The 15,447-nt window shown below is 46.6% G+C and overlaps 1 protein-coding gene across 1 annotated transcript in view; it reads left to right on the top strand.

Moving 5' to 3' along the window:
* wdr54 (WD repeat domain 54) overlaps positions 1–15,447 on the top strand; it is a 107,369-nt gene that overhangs the window by 51,587 nt on the left and 40,335 nt on the right. Inside the window, exons 6-9 of the mRNA XM_067978499.1 lie at positions 1,085–1,212; positions 11,207–11,307; positions 13,279–13,441; positions 13,565–13,639. Coding sequence (XP_067834600.1) covers positions 1,085–1,212; positions 11,207–11,307; positions 13,279–13,441; positions 13,565–13,639 — 467 coding nt within the window. The remainder of the gene's footprint in view (positions 1–1,084; positions 1,213–11,206; positions 11,308–13,278; positions 13,442–13,564; positions 13,640–15,447) is intronic.

Raw genomic sequence — 15,447 nt, forward strand, 5'->3', positions numbered from 1 at the left:
AAGGCACCAGAAAATGGGGAAATTGAGGGAGGGCACCAGTAAATGAGGGAATTGGGGGAGGGCACCAGTAAATGAGGGAATTGTGGGAGGGCACCAGTGAACGGGGAAATTGAGGGAAGGCACCAGTCAATGAGGGAATTGGGGGAGGGCACCAGAAAATGGGGAAATTGAGGGAAGGCACCAGTAAATGAGGGAATTGGGGGAGGGCACCAAAAAATGAGGGAAATTGAGGGAGGGCACCAGTAAATGGGGAAATTGGGGGAGGGCACCAGTAAATGAGGGAATTGGGGGAGGGCACCAGTAAATGAGGGAATTGGGGGAGGGCACCAGAAAATGGGGAAATTGAGGGAGGGCACCAGTAAATGGGGAAATTGAGGGAGGGCACCAGAAAATGGGGAAATTGAGGGAAGGCACCAGTAAATGAGGGAATTGGGGGAGGGCACCAAAAAATGAGGGAAATTGAGGGAGGGCACCAGTAAATGGGGAAATTGGGGGAGGGCACCAGTAAATGGGGAAATTGAGGGAGGGCACCAGAAAATGGGGAAATTGTTGGAGGGCACCAGAAAATGGGGAAATTGTTGGAGGGCACCAGAAAATGGGGAAATTGTTGGAGGGCACCAGAAAATGAGGGAAATTGAGGGAGGGCACCAGTAAATGGGTAAATTGAGGGAGGGCACCAGTAAATGGGGGAATTAGAGGAGGGCACCAGTAAATGGGGAAATTAGAGGAGGGCACCAGTAAATGAGGGAATTGGGGAGATCACCAACTGAGGGAAATGGGTGGAATCGAGTAAAAGGGGGAGCTGGGTGAGGGTATCAGTACAATGTGGGTGGTGTTTTTGGACAGTACCAGTGCTCCCTAAACCTGAAACAAACGTGGAATGCTGGAAACATTGAGCAGGTCAGACAGCGTCTGTGGAGAGAAGAAACGAGTTAATGCTTTTGAGTGGGTGAGCTCTTCGTCTAATCTCTCCTCAGGCCACTGCCAAGTGTTTCTGCATTTCGTTTGTTTTTATTTCAGATTTCCAACATCTGCAGCATTTTGCATTCTGTTCCCTAACTCCTCCGTGTCTTTCTCATTGCAGGTACCTCAACGGGATCCATCCTCGTCTTCAACATTCCCCCGAAGGGGACAAACATCACTGTGTCTGAAGTATTGGAGGAGCACAGGGACCCAATCACTGACATCGCGTGTGACTGCTCTGGAGAAAAGGTAATCATGCAGTCATAGGTGTCAGGCCTTTCGGAACATTGGGAATAGGAGGAAGCCATTCAGTCCCTCGAGCCTGTTCAGCCATGGCTGATCTGCACCTTAACTCCATTTACCCCCCCTTTGCTCCATATACCCTTAGCTAACAAAACATTATCAATCTCTGTCTTGAAAGCTCCAATTGTCCCAGCATCCACAGCCTTTTGAGGGAGAAATTCCTGATTTCCACTACCCTTTGTGTGAAAAAGTGCTTCCTGATTTCACCCCTGAATGGCCTAATTTTAAGGTTATGCCCCCTTGTTCTGGACTTCCCCACCAGAGGAAATAATTTCTCTCTATCTACCCTATTAATTCCTTTAATCATCTCAAACACCTCAATTAGATCACCCATTAATCTTCTGTATTCAAGGGAATACAAGCCTAGTCTATGCAACCTGACCTCATAATTTAACCCTTTTAGCCCCAGTGAATCTGCGCTGTACCCACTCTCAGGCCAATATATCCTTCTTAAGGTGCGGTGCTCAGAACTGAACGCAGTACTGCAGGTGGGGTCTGACCTAGGCTCTGTACAACTGAGGCATAATTTCCACCCGACTTTTGTACGCCAACCCCCTTGACATAAAGTACATCATTCCATTAACCTAGGAAGAGGAGGGGGCTAAGGATAGATACTTGGGGGAGTGGCAACCGTGTGTAGGTGGGAAGAGGAACCATTACTGGGGATGCTCTGGCTTCAATCAGATACAGGTACGTACCTTTATGGGAGCTGGGGAGGGAGGTTTAAGCAGAGCTCATGGTACAGGTTCATTATGTGTCCCGCTCCCAGCTTTCTCCCACAGTCCCAGTTATACCGGGAAACATAGGAACAGGAGTAGGCCATTTAGCACCTCTAGCCTATTCTGCCATTCAATGAGATGATTGATCTGAGACCTAACTCCATATACCCGCCTTAGCTCCATATCCCTTAATACCTTTGGTTAACAAAAATCTACCAATCTTAGATTTAAAATTAACAATTGTACTAGCATGAACTGCTGATTGCGGAAGACAGTTCCAAACTTCTTCCACCCTTTGCGTGTAGAAGTGTTTCCTAACTTCACTCCAGAAAGTCCTGGCTCTAATTTTTAGGCTCTGTCTCCTAGTCCTAGACTCCCCAACCAGCGGAAATAGTTTCTCTCTATCTACCCTGTCAGTTCCCCTTAATATCTTGAAAACTTCAATCAAATCACCCCTTAATCTTCTAAATTCCAAGGAATACAACCCTAGTTTGTGTAATCTCGCCTCGTAATTTAACCCTTGGAGTCCAGGTATCATTCTAGTAAATCTACGCTGTACTCCCTCCAAGACCAATACATCCTTCCTAAGGTGCGGTGTCCAGAACTGAACACAGTACTCCAGGTGTGGTTATAGCTGTCGCATAACTTCTACCCCCTTGTATTCTGGTCCTCTAGATATAAAGACCAGTATTCCATTAGCCTTTTTGATTATTTTCTGTGCCTGTCCATGACATTTTAATGATCTATGTACATGGACGCCTCAGTCTCTTTGGACCTTCACTGTTTCGAGCTTTTCACCATTTAGAAAGTACTCTGATCTATCCTTTTTAGGTCCAAAGTGGATGACCTCACATTTGCCTATATTGAAATCCATTTTCCATAGTTTTGCCCATTCTCTTAATCTATTAATATCTCTCTGTAATTTTATGCTTCCATCTACACTGCTTACAATGCTGCCTATCTTTGTGTCATTGGCAAACTTGGATATGTGGCTCTCTATCCCGTCATCTAAGTTGTTAATAAATACAGTGAATAGTTGAGGCCCCAACACAGATCCCCATGGGACACCACTAGTCACATCCTGCCAATCTGAGTACCTGCCCATTATCCCTACTCTCTGTCTCCTGCCGCCAGTTTACAAACCAGGTCAATAATTTGCCCTCAACTCCATGAGCTGCAACTTTAGCTAACAATCTCTTATGAGGGACTTCACCAAATGCCTTGTGGAAGTCCATATAAACAACATCATTAGACATTCCCCTGTCTATTACTTTAGTCATGTCTTCAAAAAATTCAATCAGGTTTGTCAGGCATGACCTACCTTTCACAAATCCATGCTGGCTCTCTCTGATCAGCGGAAAATTTTCAAGGTTTTCAGTCACTCTATCTTTAATTATAGACTCTAGTAATTTCCCAACAACAGATGTTAGGCTAACTAGTCTATAATTCCCTGGTTTCCCTCTCTCACCAGAGTGACGTGCAATTTTCCAATCTAAAGGAACGGTTCCTGAATCAAGAGAACTTTGAAAGATTATAGTTCGGGCATCTGCAACGTTCCCACCTACCTGCTTTAAAACCCTGGGATTGAAACCATCTGGTCTTGGGGATTTGCCATTATTTTCCTCACTACTGTTAATTTAAGGGGCCCACAATGCTCTTTTTGTGTTGACTTTGATATCCCTTGCAAGTTTCTTTTCATATTCCCATTTTGTAGCTCTTACTATCTGTTTTGTCATCCTTTGCTGTTCTTTGTATCTCTCCCGGTCGCCAGGATCTGTGCTATTTTTTGCATTTTTGAAAGCTTTTATTTTAGTTTTATGTTGTCCCTTACCTCTTTTGTCGTTCATGGCTGTTTTTTCTGGCAAGTTGAGCTCTTGCCCCTCAGGGGTATAAACTGGCTCTGTATCACGTTAACTAGTGCTGTGGAGGAGGGTTTAAACTAATTTGGCTGGGGGAGGGGAACCAAGACGTAGCAACAGAGAAGAGAGACAAGGTGCATAGAAAACTAGCAGGGATAAATAGCAACAGAATAAAGAATAGTGTAGAAAGAGCAGGAATTAGATGGAGGACAAAAGCAAAGCATGGTTGGAAGGCATGCGAGGGGTGTTACAAATAAGATTGATGAGCTGCAGGCACAAGTTGCCACATGGGGTTATGACATAGTGGTTATAACTGAGACCTGGCTTAAACGTGGGCAGGAATGGGAACTAAACATTCCTGGCTACAATGTAATCAGGAGGGTTAGGGAAGGAAAAAAGGAGGGGGGGTGGCGGTATTGATCAAGCTTAATATTACAGTTCTACAGAGGGAGGATATACTAGAGAGTTTAAAAACAGAATCTAATTGGTTAGAGTGAAGGAACAGAAAAGGAGCTGTTACATTGCTGGGTGTTTACTAGAGATCCCCAAATAGTGAGGAGGAGCTAGGGGAGCAAATCTGTAGACAGATTTCAGAGAAATGTAAAAATAATAGAGCAGTGATAGTAGGGGACTTCAATTACCCTAATACAGACTGGGGAAAAACAGTGTAAAGGAGGGTGAAGAATTCCTTACCAGGAGAACGTTCTTAATCAGAATGTTTCTAGCCCAACAAAGAAGGAAGCAGTGCTGGATCTAGTTCTGGGGAATGAAGTAGGGCAAGTGGAGTGTGTTTCAGGGAGAACATCTGGGTAATAGTGATCATAATATAATGAGGTTAAAGTAGTTATGGAAAGGGAGAAAGAAAAATCAACAGTGAAAATACCCAACTGGAAGAGAGCCAATTTCAGTGATTTGAGAAGGGATCTAGCACAGGTACATAATAAGGGAATCAAGGGGATAGGGTAGGAAAGTGGAGTCGTGGTAGAAGATCAGCCATGATCTTATTGAATGGTGGAGCAGGCTCGAGGGGCCGTACGGTCTACTCCTGCTCCTATTTCTTGTGTTCTTGGGTGGACTGGAATCAAAGATTGGCCAAGAAAACAGTAAATGAGCAAAGGCAGGCCTTCAAGGCAGAGGTAGTTCGGTTACAAACCAAACATATTCCCATAAAGAGGAAAGATGGGGCATCCAAAACTGGAGCTCACTGGATTACAAAGGAAATAGAGGTTAAAATAAAACAGAAAAAGGGGGTTTATGACAAATGTCAGGTACAGAATACAGTAGAAAACCAAGTAGAATACAGAGAGTGCAGGGGGAAATTGAAAAAGGATATAAGAAGGGCAGAGAGAGAGTATGAGAAAAGATTAGTGGGTAATGTAAAAGGGAACCCAAAATCCTTTTATAAACAAATAAAAAGGAACGGTGGGGCGGATTAGGGACAAAAAAGGAAATCTTCTTGTGGAGGCAGAGAGCATGACTTGAGGTTCTGAATGAGTGCTTTGCATCTGTCTTCACAAAAGAAGAGGATGAAGTTATTGTCGCAGTAGAGATGGGGGAGTGGAGATATTGGATAGGATAAAAATAGATAGAAAGGAGGTGCTAAATAGGTTGGCATCACTCAATGTTAACAAGTCACCCGGTCCAGGTGGGATGCATCCTAGGTTGCTGAGGGAAGCAAGGGTGGAGATAGCAGAAGCTCTGACCAAAATGTTTCAATCCTCCTTGGATATGGGAGTGGTGCCAGAGAACTGGAGGATTGCAAATGTTACACCCCTGTTCAAAAAAGGGGAGAGGGATAAACCTGGTAACTACAGGCCAATCAGTCTAAAGTCAGTGGTGGGATAATTACTAAAGACCACTGTCAAGGAGAAAATTAATTCTCACTTGGAGAAGCATGAGTTAATAAGGGACAGCCAGAACAGATTTGTTAAAGGCAAATCGTGTCTGACTAACCTGATTGAGTTCTTTGATGAAGTATCAGAGAGGGTTGATGAAGGTAATGCAGTAGATGTACATATGAACTTTCAAAAGGCATTTAATAAAGTACCACATAACAGACCTTATTTGGAAAGGCTAAGGGATAGGAGGCAAAGAATAGTGGTGAATGGATGTTTGTCTGACTGGAGAGAAGTGTGCAGTGGGGTCCCCCAGGGGTCAGTATTAGGACCATTACTTTTCTTGTTATATATAAACGACCTGGACTTGGGTATAGAGAGTACAAGAGTTCAAAGTTTGCGGATGATACAAAACTTAGCAATGTAGTAAATATTGAGGAGGATAGTAGCAGATTTACAAGGACGTAGACAGACTGGTGAAATGGCCAGATACATGGCAGATGCAATTTAATGCGGATAAGTGTGAAGTGAAGCACTTTAGGAGGAACAACATGGAGAGGCAGTATAATCTAAATGGTATTTTGAGGGAGTGCAAGAGCAGTGGGACCTGGGGGTGCATAGTCACAAATCTTTGAAGGTGGCAGGGCTGAAAAGGCAGTTAAGAAAGCATTTGGGATACTTGGCTTTGAAAATAGGGGCATTGAATACAAAACAAGGAAGTCATGCAAAACCGTTACAAATCACTGGTTAGGCCTTACTGGAGTGTATTGTGTACAATTCTGGGCACCACACTTTAGGAAGGATGTCAAGGCCTTGGAGAGAGTGCAGAGGAGGGTTACCAGGATGATTTTTTTTTATTCGTTCATGGGATGTGGGCTTCGCTGGCAAGGCCAGCATTTATTGCCCATCCCGAATTTCCCTTGAGAAGGTGGTGGTGAGCCGCCTTCTTGAACCGCTGCAGTCCGTGTGGTGAAGGTTCTCCCACAGTGCTGTTAGGAAGGGAGTTCCAGATTTTGACCCAGCAACGATGAAGGAACGGCGATATATTTCCAAGTCGGGATGGTGTATGACTTGGAGGGGAACGTGCAGGTGGTGTTGTTTCCATGTGCCTGCTGCCCTTGTCCTTCTAGGTGGTAGAGGTCGCAGGTTTAGGAGGTGCTGTCAAAGAAGCCTTGGCGAGTTGCTGCAGTGCATCCTGTGGATGGTACACACTGCAGCCACGGTGCGCCGGTGGTGAAGGGAGTGAATGTTTAGGGTGGTGGATGGGATGCCAATCAAGCGGGCTGCTTTGTCCTGGATGGTGTTGAGCTTCTTGAGTGTTGTTGGAGCTGCACTCATCCAGGCAAGTGGAGAGTATTCCATCACACTCCTGACTTGTGCCTTGTAGATGGGGAGTCAGGAGGTGAGTCACTCGCCGCAGAATACCCAGCCTCTGACCTGCTCTTGTAGCCACAATATTTATGTGGCTGGTCCAGTTAAGTTTCTGATACCTGGGATGAGGGACTTCAGTTATATGGAGAGATTGGAGAAGCTGGGATTGTTCTCCTTCGAGCAGAGAAGGTTAAGGGGAGACTAATAGAAGTATTCAAAACAATGAAGAGTTTTGATAGAGCAAATAGGGAGGAACTGTTTCCTCTGGCCAATGGGTCGGTAACCAGAGGTCATAGATTTAAAATAATTGGCAAAAGAGTTAGAGGAGAAATGAGCAGTAATGTTATCATACAGAGAGTTGTTAAGATCTGGAATGTGCTACCTGAAAGGGTGGAGGAATCAGATTCCATAGGAACTTTCATAGAGTCATAGAGTTATACAGCATGGATAGAGGCCCTTCGGCCCATCGTGTCCGCGCCGGCCATCAGCCCTGTCTACTCTAATCCCATATTCCAGCATTTGGTCCGTAGCCTTGTATGCTATGGCACTTCAAGTGCTCATCCAAATGCTTCTTGAATGTTGTGAGGGTTCCTGCCTCCACAACCCTTTCAGACAGTGAGTTCCAGACTCCAACCACCCTCTGGGTGAAAAAGTTCTTTCTCAAATCCCCTCTAAACCTCCCGCCTTTTACCTTGAATCTATGTCCCCTTGTTATAGAACCCTCAACGAAGGGAAAAAGCTCCTTAGTATCCATCCTATCTGTGCCCCTCATAATTTTGTACACCTCAATCATGTCCCCCCTCAGCCTCCTCTGCTCCAAGGAAAACAAACCCAATCTTCCCAGTCTCTCTTCATAGCTGAAGCGCTCCAGCCCTGGTAACATCCTGGTGAATCTCCTCTGCACCCTCTCCAAAGCGATCACATCCTTCCTGTAGTGTGGCGACCAGAACTGCACACAGTACTCCAGCTGTGGCCTAACCAGTGTTTTATACAGCTCCATCATAACCTCCTTGCTCTTATATTCTATGCCTCGGCTAATAAAGGCAAGTATCCCATATGCCTTCTTTACCACCTTATCTACCTGTTCCGCCGCCTTCAGGGATCTGTGAACTTGCACACCAAGATCCCTCTGACCCTCTGTCTTGCCTAGGGTCCTCCCATTCATTGTGTATTCCCTTGCCTTGTTAGTCTCTCCAAAGTGCATCACCTCGCACTTTTCCGGGTTAAATTCCATTTGCCACTGTTCCGCCCATCTGACCAACCCATCTATATCGTCCTGCAGACTGAGGCTATCCTCCTTGCTATTTACCACCCTACCAATCTTTGTATCATCAGCGAACTTACTGATCATACCTTTTACATTCATATCCAAGTCATTAATGTAGACCACAAACAGCAAGGGACCCAGCACCGATCCCTGTGGTACCCCACTGGCCACAGGCTTCCAGTCACAAAAACAACCTTCGACCATCACCCTCTGCCTTCTGCCACTAAGCCAGTTTTGTATCCAAAGTGCCAAGGCACCCTGGATTCCATGGGCTCGTACCTTCTTGACCAGTCTCCTGTGGGGGACTTTATCGAAGGCCTTACTGAAATCCATGTATACCACATCCACTGCGTTACCCTCAGCCACACGCCGAGTCACCCCCTCAAAAAATTCAATCAAATTAGTCAGACATGATCTTCCCTTGACAAAGCCATGTTGACTATCCCTGATTAATCCTTGCTTCTCCAAGTGGAGACTAATTTTGTCCTTCAGAATTTTTTCCAATAATTTTCCTACCACTGATGTTAGGCTCACTGGCCTGTAGTTCCCTGGTTTTTCCCTACTCCCCTTCTTGAATAATGGTACTACATTAGCGGTTCTCCAGTCCTCTGGCACATCCCCTGTGGCCAGAGAGGTTCTGAATATATGTGTCAGAGCCCCCGCAATCTCCTCCTTTGCCTCACACAGTAGCCTGGGATACATTTCGTCCGGGCCTGGGGATTTATCCATTTTTAGGCCTGCTAAAACCGCCAATACCTCCTCCCGCTCGATGTTAATATGTTCGAGTATATCACAGTCCCCCTGTCGTATTTCTATGTCTACGTCGTCCTTCTCCATAGTGAAAACAGATGCAAAAAATTCATTTAGAACCCCTCCTACATCTGCCGGCTCCACACACAGATTGCCATTTTTGTCCCTAATGGGCCCTATTTTTTCCCTAGTCATCCTCTTACCCTTAATATACTTATAAAACATCTTAGGATTTTCCTTTATACACTCCCATCAAAGTGCTTGCCCCCTTTTTGTTTTTAAGCTCCACCCATATGCCCTCATTTGAGGAACCTGCTAATATATCATCCCTCCTTATGGCAGTAATTGATTCTTTAATTAATATTGCGACCCCCCCTCCTCTTATACCTCCCCCTCTGTCTCACCTGAAGATTCTGTACCCCGGAATATTGAGCTGCCAGTCTTGCCCCTCCCTCAACCATGTCTCTGTGACAGCAACAATATCATACTCCCATGTGTTTATCAACACCTTCAGTTCATCCACCTTATTTGCAAGACTCCTTGCATTAAAATAGATGCCATCCAGCCTTGCCCTCACATATTTGCCCTGTCTTCCAAGCTGACTTGTTTTTTTCTCTATATTTGGCTGCACATCACCCCCTATTGTAGCTCCACTCTGTATCCCATCCCCCTGCCAAGTTAGTTTAAACCCCCCCCAACAGTGCTAGCAAACCTCCCCGCAAGGATATTTGTCCCGCTCTGGTTCAGGTGCAACCCGTCCGACTTGTACAAGTCCCACCTTCCCCAGAAGCAGGCCCAGTGATCCAGGAAACTGAAACCCTCCCTCCTGCACCAACTCTTTAGCCACGCATTCATCTGTTCTATCCTCCTATTTCTATACTCACTAGCCCGTGGCACTGGGAGTAATCCAGAGATTACAACCTTTGAGGTCCTGCTCTTTAATCTGCTACCTAGCTCCCTAAATTCTTGATGCAGGTCCTCATCTCCCTTCCTACCTATGTCGTTGGTCCCAATGTGGACCACGACCTCTGCCTGCTCACCCTCCCCCTTGAGAATGCCCTGTAGCCGCTCAGTGACATCCATGACCCTGGCACCAGGGAGGCAACAAACCATCCTGGAGTCACGTTTACGGCTACAGAAACGCCTGTCTGTTCCCCTTACGATAGAATCCCCTACCACTGTAGCTCTTCCACTCTTTTTCCTCCCAGCCTGTGCAGCAGAGCTACCCCTGGTGCCAGGAAGTTGGCTGCTGCTGCCTTCCCCTGATAAGTCATCCCCCTCAACAATATCCAAAGCGGTATATTTGTTTGAGAGGGGGACGGCCACAGAGGACCCCTGCACTGCCTGCCTGCTCCTCTTACTCTGCCTGGTGGTCACCCAATTACTTCCTGCCTGTACAACCTTTACCTGCGGTGTGACCATCTCACTAAACGTGCTATCCACGACGTTCTCAGCATCGCGAATGCTCCTTAATGAATCCATCCGCAGCTCCAGTGCCGCAATGCGGTTTGTCAGTAGCTGCAGCTGGATACATTTCCCGCACACATGGTCGTCAGGGACACCGGAAGGGTCCCTGATTTCCCACATAGAGCAGGAAGAGCATAACACGGGGCTGGGCTGTCCTGACATGACTTACCCTTTAACTAATTAATTCAAATTAAATGAATCCCACCAATTTCACTTCAATTAAAAAGGTATACTCAAGGGCCCTTGCTGAACAGCAGTCCCCCACTACACAACAGAGACCAGAGAATCCACAAACTCTAACCTTAGACAAATTCAGCAGGAAAATACTCACCAGCCAATCACTTACCTCTTCCTTGGTGACGTCCCACTTGGATTACTTTTTGCTTCTTATTTATCTTAGGTCCAGGAGTTAAGTCCCTGTGATGTCGCACAGTAGTTGTCTCTTGGTGCAAAAGGCAATTGGACATGTACTTGAAGAGGCCTAATTTGCATGGTTATGGGGAAAAAGCTGGGGTGTGGGACTAAATTGGACAGCTCTTTTCAAAGAGCAGGCACAGGCACGATGGATCCAATGGCCTCCTTCTGTGCTGTAAGATTCTATGATTGTATACCATGTGAACCCAACGATAAAATGCCATACTTTTATGGACTGATGACGTTTTGAATCTACAGGAGTGTATTTCGGATCTGGTGACAGCCGATGACTCTGGGGTCCTGTGTATCTGGAAATCAGGGGAAGATTTTAAATTAATCCACAAGATTTCAGCTTACGGGTAAGTGATCTACGGGTCTGTCATTCACTCTAGCAGTCAGCGTTCGATGTACCAGCTAATGGAGAAACAGGTAGGTGTTTATAATTATTGACTGTAGGAAGATATCAATGGACTGGTCAGGTGGGCAGAAAAGTGGCAAATGGAATTCAATCCAGAGAAGTGTGAGGTAATGCATTTGGGGAGAGCAAACAAGGCAAGGGAATACACAATAAATGGGAGGATACTGAGAGGAACAGAGGAACCTTGGAGTGCATGTCCACAGATCCCTGAAGGTAGCAGGATAGGTAGATAAGGTGATTAAGAAGGCGTACGGGATACTTTCCTTTATTAGCCAAGGCATAGGTTATGCTAGAACTGTATAAAACATTGGTTAGGCCACAGCTTGAGTACTGCGTACAGTTCTGGTCACCACATTACAGGAAAAATGTGATTGCACTAGAGAGGGTGCAGAGGAGATTTACGAGGATGTTACCAGGGCTGGAGAATTTTAGCTATGAGAAAAGATTGGATAGACTGGGGTCGTTTTCTTTGGAACAAAGAAGGCTGAGGGGAGATTTAATTGAAATATATAAAATTATGACAGGTCTAGATAGAGTGGATATAAAGGACCTACTTCCCTTAGCAGAGGGGTCAGTGACTGGGGGCATAGCTTTAAAGTGATTGGTAGAAGGATTAGAGGGGAGCTGAGGAGAAATGTTTTCACCCAGAGGGTGGTGGGAGTCTGGAACTCACTGCCTGAAAGGGTGGTAGAGGCAGAAACCCTCAACTCATTTAAAAAGTACTTGGATGTGCACTTGAAGTGCCGTGACCTACAGAGCTACGGACCAAGTGATGGAAAGTGGGATTAAGCTGGATAGCTCTTTTTCGGCTAGCACAGACATGATGGGCCGAATGGCCTCTTTCTATGCTGTAACTTTCTATGATTCTATTCTATGACTGTACTGCTGTAATGGTAGAGACTGCCAAGGGAGCTTTGTGGTTCTGGTATTGGACTAGCAACCTAGAACTTGAGTTCAAATCCCACAATGGCAAGGTGGGATTTTCAGTCATAAAAACCCAACAGGTTCAGTGATGCGCTTGCCTGGTCTGGCCTACATGTGACTCCAGTCCACACTATGTGGTTCGCTGTTGGTGGCCTCCTAGCCAGTCAGTCAGGGTGAGAACCATCGCTAAAAAGCACAAACAGGGGCTCTAGGGTTAGGTAATAAATGCTTTCTTGCCAGCGTTGCCCACAGCCCAAGAATAAATGAACTTGTGTTGGAAAGCAGATGGTGGAATCCTGGCTCCAGCACTGAGTGACCTGGTTTCCCTTTCCTGAGGCATCAAGAGAATAATTTCTAATAAGCCTGAAGTAACGATAGTACAAGCATTGGTCGCACGTTGGGTCTAATGGCCCATTTGATCTCATCATCCCAGAGTCACAACCAGCATCTCCTTGTTTTTCACTAATCTGTTTCTTTACTTTGTGGCTCTGAAGAATTTTACTTCACTTGTTATATTATCACAGAGCACGACAAGGGGCTCAGGACCACATAAACCACCCCCCCCACCTCCCCATAGTCACACACACACACCATTTATAATTTATTAGAGGGAGGAATATTGGCCAAGGCACTTGCACTCCGGTAGTGCTGCGGGATCTTCATTACCCACTGAACTGCCACTACTAATCTAATAGGGAATTCAGGAGAAACTTCTTTACCCAGAGAGTGGTGAAAATGTGGAACTTGCTACCACAAGGAGTAGTTGAGGGGAATAACATAGATACATTTAATGGGAAGCTAGATAAACACATGAGGGAGAAAGGAATAGAAGGATATGCTGATAGGGTTAGATGAAGTAGGGAGGGAGGAGGCTCGCGTGGAGCATAAACACCGGCATAGACCTGTTGGGCCGAATGGCCTGTTTCTTTGCTGTACATTCTATGTAATGTCATGTAATACTAACCAGACGATCACTGCCTGTTCCCAGGGGCACTTGTTCGTCTGTGAAGATGTGGAGCGGGATCATCACAGCTGGATACGGGAGTGGCCAGATCCAGGTCTACGATGCAGTGACCGGTGCGGTGCATGTGGAAGTGAATGCTCACACTCGCTGGGTCTGCACACTCGACATCGCCTCTGAAAGTGGCAAGGTATCCCAAGCTGCTTCCTGTCTCTGCGTGCTTGCTTTGCCCTGCCTGACACTGCCAGGCTGCCTGGTCTGTTAAGGAATTGGATTGTTTCACTTCACATAATAAACTCCATGTCTCCAACAGCTGCTGTCGGGGGCTGAGGATTCCTTTGTGAGGATCTGGAGACTCTATCGAAACCCAGAGACCAACACCATCGAGGTAAGGAGGGGGCAGGGTTATTCTGCAGCATTATATAGATTCAAGGTTTAAAGCAACTTTACATTCAGAAGCTCGTCCTTAGCTTAAAAACTCCATGTTGCAGACTGCCCAACTTGTCTGGTCTGGGTCAAACCAGTTGCCTAATTCCAGCCCTTGCTGGTATTCAGGGAAGGTCTCTATTTTCTTCACTGGATAGATCATTACAGGTTCCCCACTGCACCAGCTTCCAAATGGAAATTGCAGCTCCCTGTTGGTGCAGTTTTTCACTTTTATTAAAAAGGTGCAGATCCAGATTTAGTCCCGATACAACCTGTTCATGCAGTGGTTGCAGACCTGCAATTACATTCATAAAATCTCTTGCTTGTGTCCCAAGCTCCACAGTGTGAAGATATTTGCTTCCCTCTGGGTCTGATCACCGACATCATTGCTCAGGCCCCCCTGACCTTTTGTTTCCACCCTGCTTGACCACTCCTGCTTCTGCCCCCGATGCTTTTTGCCTCCCCCCACTGACCCCTGCTGCCTCCCCTCCCCTACTGACCCTTCACCCCTACTACATTCAGCCCACTGACCCCTGCTGCCTCCCCTCCCCTACTGACCCTTCACCCCTACTACATCCAGCCCACTGACCCCTGCTGCCTCCCCTCCCCTACTGACCCTTCACCCCTACTACATCCAGCCCACTGACCCCTGCTGCTACCACCCTATCTGTTGCCTTCCCGTTTCCATTAGAAATGCTGAGCCTTATTAGTGCCAAGAGCATACAGGTTGGAGAGGCCTGGACTGTGATTAAAGCCCAGCAATAAAAGAGGCCTGGACTGTGATTAAGGCCCAGCAGTAATAGAGGCCTGGACTGTGATTAAAGCCCAGCAGTAATAGAGGCCTGGACTGTGATTAAAGCCCAGCAGTAATAGAGGCCTGGACTGTGATTAAAGCCCAGCAGTAATAGAAGCCTGGACTGTGATTAAAGCCCAGCAGTAATAGAGGCCGAGACTGTGATTAAAGCCCAGCAGTAAGAGAAGCCTGGGCTGTGATTGAAGCCCAGCAGTAATAGAGGCCTGGGCTGTGATTGAAGCCCAGCAGTAATAGAGGCCTGGGCTGTGATTAAAGCCCAGCAGTAATAGAGGCCTGGACTGTGATTAAAGCCCAGCAGTAATAGAGGCCTGGGCTGTGATTAAAGCCCAGCAGTAATAGAGGCCTGGGCTGTGATTGAGGCCCAGCAGTAATAGAGGCCTGGGCTGTGATTAAAGCCCAGCAGTAACAGAGGCCTGGGCTGTGATTAAAGCCCAGCAGTAACAGAGGCCTGGGCTGTGATTAAGGCCCAGCAGTAATAGAGGCCTGGACTGTGATTAAGGCCCAGCAGTAATAGAGGCCGAGACTGTGATTGAAGCCCAGCAGTAATAGAGGCCTGGGCTGTGATTAAAGCCCAGCAGTAATAGAGGCCTGGACTGTGATTAAAGCCCAGCAGTAATAGAGGCCTGGGCTGTGATTAAAGCCCAGCAGTAATAGAGGCCTGGGCTGTGATTGAGGCCCAGCAGTAATAGAGGCCTGGGCTGTGATTAAAGCCCAGCAGTAATAGAGGCCTGGGCTGTGATTGAGGCCCAGCAGTAATAGAGGCCTGGGCTGTGATTAAAGCCCAGCAGTAACAGAGGCCTGGGCTGTGATTAAAGCCCAGCAGTAACAGAGGCCTGGGCTGTGATTAAGGCCCAGCAGTAATAGAGGCCTGGACTGTGATTAAAGCCCAGCAGTAATAGAGGCCTGGGCTGTGATTAAGGCCCAGCAGTAATAGAGGTCTGGACTGTGATTAAAGC

Source organism: Heptranchias perlo, unplaced genomic scaffold (genome assembly GCF_035084215.1).
Source record: "Heptranchias perlo isolate sHepPer1 unplaced genomic scaffold, sHepPer1.hap1 HAP1_SCAFFOLD_303, whole genome shotgun sequence".
In the NCBI taxonomy this organism is placed as follows: domain Eukaryota; kingdom Metazoa; phylum Chordata; class Chondrichthyes; order Hexanchiformes; family Hexanchidae; genus Heptranchias; species Heptranchias perlo.